The following is an 8,193-nucleotide window of genomic DNA, read 5'->3' on the forward strand; positions in this document are numbered from 1 at the left end:
GAAGTGACAGAGACTGAGGAAAAGCATGTCCTTAAGGATTTTAAGAAGCTCCATTCAGTAGCTTTTAAGGGAACAAATGCTGATCCAGCTGTTGCCATACAGTGGATTAGTGACTTGGAGAAGGTTTATGAAGTGATCAGGTGCACTGATGCACAGAAGGTTATGTGCGCCACCTTTATGCTTCAAGGAGAAGCGGATTAGTGGAGGAGAATGACTAAGCCCATATTGGAAGCAGGTGATAGGCAAATCACCTGGGATGGATTCAAGGCAGCTTTTGATGATAAGTATTTCCCACCTTGTGTAAAGCAAAAGAAGATCTTTGAGTTCATGCACTTAACTCAAGGAAGCCAAACAGTGATGACGTATGAGAGGAAGTTTGAGGAACTATCTAGGTACGCACCACACACGGTGAGTACGGAGGAGATGAAGGCTCGACAGTTTGAGCAAGGCTTAAGGGTGGAGATCCAGAAGAGTATCTCTCCCATGCAACTGAAGACATATGCTGAAATATTCCACAAATCTCAGATCTATGAGGCTGTGGAGAAGAATGCAACAAAGGATGAAGAAGTTAAACCAAAGAAAAAGTTCAAGATGAGTTTTTCTACCCCTACAACAAACAAGGATAGTTGAAAGAAATTCCATAAGAAAAAGCCCTAAGGAAATGTTGACTCCAAGAAGTGTGTTAAGAACCACAAGGGTGATTATTTGGTGGGAACGTTCACTTGCTTCAAGTGTAAGGAACCTGGACATCTAGCAAAGAATTATCCAACTCTGAAGGAGCAGCCAGAGCAAAACCCCCAAGGAGGGCAAGCCAATCAAAATGACTACAATAGAAAGGACACTCAAGGAAACCAGAAGCCAAGAGCCACTGGTAGGGTTTTTGCAATGACTAAGAAGGATGCAGAGGTGTCTCCCTCTGTTGTGGCAGGTACAATTACTTTACTTTGAAATGTTATGAATGAGTGTTTTAGGATAATGATGTTGTGTGGTGGTTTCCCTATACTAATTGATGAATAATTATATATGGTTAGGTATGTTGAAAATCTCTGGAATACCTGCTTATATCCCATTTGATTCAGGATCCACTCATAGTTTTGTATCAAGTACTTTTGCTACTAGATTGAATGTTGTGCCCAAAGTTTTGAATTACCAGTTGTGTGTGTCTACACCTTCTAAAGGAATGATAGAGACAGAATTAATTTGTGAAGCATGTGATGTAGAGATTATGGAGAGAAAATTGACTGCAGACTTAATTTTGTTAGAAAAGAAGGATTTTGATGTTATACTTGGAATGGCTTGGCTAGCGGCATATCATGTTAATGTTCTTTGTTTTGAAAAAGAGAGTGGTCGTAAGACCTATGAAGGAACCAGAGTTTGAATTTTTTGGGATGATGATAGGAACTCCACCATTGATGATGATTTCAGCCTTCCAAGCTGAGCAAATGCTAAGTCAAAGATGTCAAGAATGCTTGGTGGCAGTTTTGTCACCTCAATTAAAGATATAATGATAACTGATACATCAAGAATAAATGATATGGTAAAAAGAATAAAAATGATGAAAGATTATGAAAGAAATGTTAAATGCCAATATGCAAACCTGTGAGAAGTATACCAGGCCTTATGCCAAATGGTTGAAAATCCGCTTCTATGGTGATGACTGAAAATCCACTTCGGTGGTAATGATTGGAAAGCCACTTCTGTGGTATTGATTGGAACCACTTCGGCGGTATGGACTGGAGGTATACCAATCATATGGAATGCTGAGGCTAAACATTGAATAAATCAAGGAATGATGAAAGGAAATGGATAAATGAAAGGACAAGGATAGTAAAGAAAGATAAAAACTGAAACTGAAAGATTTGATAAAGTTCACTCAGCAATATGAATGAGTGGAGTAATGGATTCCCGAATGTTTCCTCCACTACTTAGAAGTGGGAAATAAGGACCCCATCAATATTCTAATCCATCCTAAAACTGAGTTAGGTATTAGTGGTACTAAGATGTATCACGAGTGTAAGGAAGTCTATTGGGTGAAACTTATACAGAAAAGAATGAAAACTGCCCCAATGAAAGGAGTTATGAAACTCAAAAAGAAAGAATAAAGTTTTATGAAACTAAGCTGCCCCATTGGTGAAAGTCTTATGGAAGCATCATGGGAGCTTGAGTTTGGATGAATGAGTAAGTAATCCTCATTTGTTTGATGATCAAGGTACGTCAATTTAGAGGACGAAATTTTATAAGGAGGGGAGAATGTAATACCTTGACCCAAGAATTATCTTTTAATATTGTTTATTCTTGAATTTATGGAATGACTAGATTGGATGGAAGGGAATCAATTTTCATGTTTGAATTGCCAAATTATGGTAAGATTTCATGTAACTATGATTTTATATGTTTTATAATGAATTATAAGCATGAGTATGCCTGTTGGTCATGTATGGCCATGTAAGGGTATTTATGTAATTTCATAACCCTTGATCTATGTATATAGACTATGTATTAATTTTATACACTATGGTACACTTTTATATACTATGGTTTATAAGTTAAAGTGTATGAAAGATATGTTTGGTTCACTTTTTTATTAATAGTTTACTTTTTGGTTCATGTGGTTCTTTTGAGTTACTTTTCGGTTCAATGAAATAAGGAAAAGAAGAGTTTAAGTGAGGGTTTAATGGGAAAGTTACAAAAGGAAAAGAAGAGTTAAGTGAGGGCAAAAAGGAGATTTTAAGTAAGATATATATTAATGAGGGGATATAATAGGAAAGAAGAAGATAATGGAGGGGCATAAGGGAGATTTCAAGTGAGATAAATCTAAGAGAAAGAGAGAGAGTCATTTTAAGAAAGAGGGAGAGTTATTCTAAGAAAGAGAGAAGAGAAAGAAAAACAAGGAAAGAAAAGATAGGGAAGGGAAATCGTGGAGGAGAGGAGTGAATCCTTTTGGGATTTGAGAGTTCAAATTCTAGGGTTTTGTGAGAAGAGTTCCAAGGTTGAATTGAAGATTGGAGCTTGGAATATGGTGGAGTGAAGGGCCAAAGCTAGGATCAAGACTTGGTTCTTCAACAAGGTAGGTTTCCCATCCTTGAATTCTGAATTTTTGTCTCTTGAGAGAAGATTTCTTAAATGGGATGGAAGAATAGGACTTTGATGCTTGAGAATGCATTATGAATTTTATATAGATGAAGCCATACATTATTCATGTTATATGGAGGTTATCTTTCAGTAGCCATTGACCTTGTTCAATATTAAGCACTTTAAGTATTTATTCTGTATTTTTATATCATTGTAGGTAAAATAGTGACATCACAGAATTTTACAATTGATGATTTCCACTAAAACCTACCTTGGATTGAAGAGATTTTGAGCTTGTTGAGGATCTGAGATAAGAACCCTAAGTTTTGAGGTTTTTATTTGAAGAACAAGGACCCTCGAAAGGATGACACTAATTGGACGTTCGGAACATGAAAGTGTTGGTAAGGAAGCATTGTTAATCGATGGTTAATATTGTAGAATGAATGCATATATGTTTATGCAATGTTTATGGTGATATTTAGTAAAGATTCCTTGATATGACTAAGATAGGTCTCTATATACTTGAATGTTGAATGATCTTATGGATTATTAATGGGAATGTAAATGGTACATGATTCTATGAATGATGACTGAAAATGATTAACAAAGAATGAAAATAAAAAGAAAGTTATGTGCCGATGGGCACGGCCAACATACAACCCGGTGCTCATGAAGTGCCTATGAAGATGGGTGTTGAGGCCATAACTGAACCCATTCCAGTGGTTTGTAACTGGATCCATTTCGATGATACGACTGAACCCATTCTAGTGGTTTGTAACTAGAGCTACTTCGGTAGTACGATAGAGATATACTAGATGAAGATTTAAAACTGAAATGAAATGTTACCGATAGATAAAGGATTGAAAAGTTTGTGGAAATTGACTGATTGAATGTTTATTATTCAAATGATAAGAAATGATACTATGCTTATGGATAGAAAATGAAACTTTAATTGCATGTATAATGTGAGCATGATTGGCAATGTAATTTCTTACTGGGCGATAGTTCATTCCTCAAATGATAAATTTTTTTCAGATAAGACAGGCATGAATAAGGGCAAGGGCATTGCTATCGTTAAGTAAGATGAAAAATGATGATCTGAGGATCATTTTAGGAGTCTATTACTTTGAAATTGAAAGAACTCTATTGTTGTAAAGGATATTTATTTTGAAGGAGGATCTTGAATCCAGATGACTGTAATTATTTTGAAGTTCTGTTCCTCTCCTTGGAGAGTACGGATTGGAGATGTTTGAGCCATCAGTACCATGTTTTAAGTTTTATATCGTTATCTTCTGCTTACAGTTATGTCTTTAATTTTTTTTTTGCACTTTGATTATATTGAATGCTTGACCGAATGTTTTCCTATGTGGTCCCGATTGGACTCTGTGTCATGGGCCCCACTTGGTCCTTGGATCGAGGTCGTTACACACAACACTACTTGGAAACACACAGCCCCGTGGTTAGTCATTGGAGTAATTCGCGGCTAAGCCACAGCCCTTGATATTTACTATACGAGTTTAGAATCACCGATGAGGGTATTCACTAGTGTGCTGTGAGGTACTTCGCTACTAAAAAAGGGCACTAGTTTGATTACTCTAAGATTGTACCAACGATGGTGTTTACTAGTGTGTTGTGGGGTACTTCGCTACCCAAAAAGGGCACTAGTTTGATTACTCTGAGATTGTGTGACCTACTCTCCACGTATTTTAAAAGCACCACGTACTGACGATTCGCGACCACGAGTGATACGTATATAGGTGCTATCAAGGGTGACCTTTTTCTGTCTTATCAGCCTATCCATTGCATGCATCATGTAGGAAATTAGACCATATATGATTAGAATACACCACAAACTAACGTAGCAAACCTTCGGGGCCGAACACAATGTTCTTGGCAGTATATCCTCCTTAACGTAGTTTACCCATCATGGGAAAGGGCTCCATTTGTCCCTTGATAGTCCCTCGATGAAAGCGGCATAATCATTTAGGATGGTGTATAAAAAAAAATGCAACCTCGATAGTCCCTCAAAAATTGGTACACGACCCAGGACATTATTTCAATAATGAAGCCCTGGTTATCCCAAAAATGGAAGGTATTCTACATTAACTGAGGATAGACCGTTGGGAGATCCTCAAGAAAGCCTCTTCGTGACGATCCTAATTCGATCTCTAGGAGCCATCAAACAAGAGAGGATTTATGGCTAGAAGTGGAGTGAAGAGGTTAGGAATGGATCGTCATGCCACCCAACCATTGTTTGTATATATATGTTTGTATATTTGCTGTGTAAACTAGAACATAGATATGTATATTTACATATATAAAGAAATAAAAAAATATAAAATATAAAATAAAAAATACTTCTTAAGTCCTAAAATAAGTTTTGTCAAGCACAATCCACGATAAGGATTATTCCTGTTACTCATGTGGGCCCGTCATGATAATGGGCTAACCCGAGTTGGTCCAATTTGATCCCTAGAGGCCTTAAGTACTTCCAGTCCTCCACTCAGGTAGAGTCTAGTAAGGTCATTACCCAGTGTGGGCACCATGGATCCGTCAAATGTCAGCCCGTCAATTGAAGTACTAAATCAGTAGCCCGATCAGCATGAGGAAAGAAATGACAGAGATGAAACAATTGGTCACACAGATGGTACAGGCAATGCAGGGCCAGTTCAGAGGAGATAATGCACAAAGCCCCGGAGAACCTAGGATTACATCGACGGTACCTAGGGTGCAGGCCAAAGTCATGATAGAAGAAGAGGAGGTTGTGATTGTCAACACCCTACAGAATCCACCTGAGACTAAAAGGGAAAAGCAAATGAGGGAAAACGTCGAGAAACTGGAGATTACCGTGAAAGGCAAAACAGTTACGAAGCCAGAAGATGATTTGGTTTTCTTTTCGACAGGAAGCCCCGAGGATTTCAAATGGACGCTTGACAAATTCAACAGAACTGGAGAGCCCAAAGCCCACTTAAAAATCTTCATCACTGTGGCCAAGTCATGGGAACTCATAGAAAACCAGATGGGTCAGGCCTTCCTTTATTCATTAGCTGGATCAACTCTGAGGTGGCTCACCCAGTTGGACCAGACTCAAACTCAAACCTGGTCGACAGTTGTGAAAGCATTCATAAAGCATTATTCTTACAACACTGAATTGGTATCACACGATGAGAGTTGGAGACACTAAGACAAGGGCTAAATGAAAGGTTCTCCAATTTCATCATGAGGTTTAGAGAGAAGGCCGCAAAGATATGGAGCCTCCCGACGGAAGCAGAACATGTGGAGATGATCTTGGAGAATTTGTATGGAGAATATCATGATTGTCTCTATTGTCAACACCTCATAACTTTCAAAGTGCTCATAACCGCAAGGAAGTGCATTGAAGACAAATTGTTCAGAGATGCACACGGCCAGGATAATTGCTTGATACAAAATCAGAACCAAAACCCAGAGGTGAATATGGTAAATTCAAGTTAGCGTGAGTTCATTGATTTGGGCATGACTAGGTCTATGGCATACACCGAATTGAAGAAACTAGGGCTTTTGGGCACGGTTCGACCATGACCAGTTAGGGATCCTCCACCTCCTTGGTATGACCCGGATCACTACTGTGACTATCACACCCAAAAGGGGCACCCTATTGATGAATGCATTGCCCTCGGGCATGCTATCCAGGACCTACTAGAAGCAGGAATGTTCAAGCCAGGGGTAGAACAGCAGTCTATTAATCAAACAATCAACGTCCTCGAAGAAGGTTTAGAAGGGTTTGACCCCACCTCCTTGATCCAAGCTTCGCTGGTTCCTTCAGAAGAGGTAGTGATAGGTCAAAAATCTCCATCAATGATATTCGCCTAGGATGTCCATGAATCTTCTCTTCCTTCAACAACCGATATGACCCAGCCGAATGGGCCTGATGGTAATGAAGAGATCAAGGAAGAAGAGGTTTTGGCAGGATTGCAATCATGGATTGACTTTTTGCCTCTCCATCTCCAAGAACAGATCTTATAATCAAGGAGTGAAGATTGCCTGGAATTGTTCCATGAAATTACTCTCTTCAACCATGGGAGGGACGACCTCCGAGGACTTCCTGTCCATCTAGATTATCCTTTCTTCAATATCTTTGGGATAAGAGATATCTACCAGTTGTCTACTAAAACCCTTTGTTTCTTCTGGTACCTCTTCGAAAGATACCTGGTAGCATTCAGCTTTCGTGTTCCAGAATTGTTAACCTATATGAGCCAGGATGAATTGCATCTAGAATTTGTTCCCCCTCGGTCAAACACAATGAAGTTCCTTCTTTGGTTTCAGACACAAACTCAATGGCTTGAGCAATTATTCGTTGTGCAAAATGAAATGTCCTCTATACCCTCCATAGTCCTCACTGGGGATAGGAGTTGCAAGAGGAACCTAATTTGACCATGCGTTGACCTCGCTGCACCTTTCATTCTGGTACAACATTTAGTTTGGTGGATTTCTTTAATAGAGGATACAGAAAGGATGATTGGGAGAAGATAAGGAATCATTTGTATGAGATTAACGGAGTCCCTAAGGAGCAGATTCCTCCAAGTTTATAGAAAAATCCTTTTATTGCTACCACCAATTTTAAAAGGGAATACTTCTTTCACATTACCAGCCTGCAAAGTGGTAGAATTGCCGAAGAAAGTTCTCCGTATTCCTTTGATGGAACAGGGGCAAACACTGATTGAGGATATCACTGTTGCCCGAAGGCGTTAAACTACGGTTATTAACTTGATGAGCATCAGTCTCGCTGGCCAACTTAAGATGGATCCAGTACCTGGCTCTAGTTAGAAGGGAATTTTTTATGGTACAAACTGCATAGTCTCGCGATAAAGCAGTGACAGTACTTCACACTTGTGTAGACAGGATCGCACTGAAGACATCATTGGGTCCGCATCCCTTAGGTCTTTTCATTCAGTCAAATTTCCTTCTGTAAACTCATCCAACGAGCTAGAAGTGTAGATGAAGATTTCATCTCATAAAACCTATTAAGAGAGGCCCCCCTTTGGCCGCTAGTCATCTTAAATAAACCCTGAGACAACAAAATCCGCTAGTCCCTCAGTTGTGCCTAAGCCTTTTCCTTAAAAAAAAAATGCACTTTGGCCC

General features: G+C 39.0%; 1 protein-coding gene across 1 annotated transcript; it reads left to right on the plus strand.

Annotated features, from left to right (window-relative positions):
• The first annotated feature begins 210 nt into the window (after positions 1 to 210).
• Positions 211 to 1,378, plus strand: LOC122668534. Its single transcript, XM_043865087.1, has 3 exons — positions 211 to 595; positions 755 to 928; positions 1,032 to 1,378. The coding sequence occupies exons 1-3, from the start codon at positions 211 to 213 to the stop codon at positions 1,376 to 1,378; spliced, it is 906 nt and encodes a 301-aa protein (XP_043721022.1).
• The last annotated feature ends 6,815 nt before the right edge of the window (positions 1,379 to 8,193 follow it).

The sequence above is a fragment of the Telopea speciosissima genome, chromosome 7 (assembly GCF_018873765.1).
Source record: "Telopea speciosissima isolate NSW1024214 ecotype Mountain lineage chromosome 7, Tspe_v1, whole genome shotgun sequence".
Classification (NCBI taxonomy): domain Eukaryota; kingdom Viridiplantae; phylum Streptophyta; class Magnoliopsida; order Proteales; family Proteaceae; genus Telopea; species Telopea speciosissima.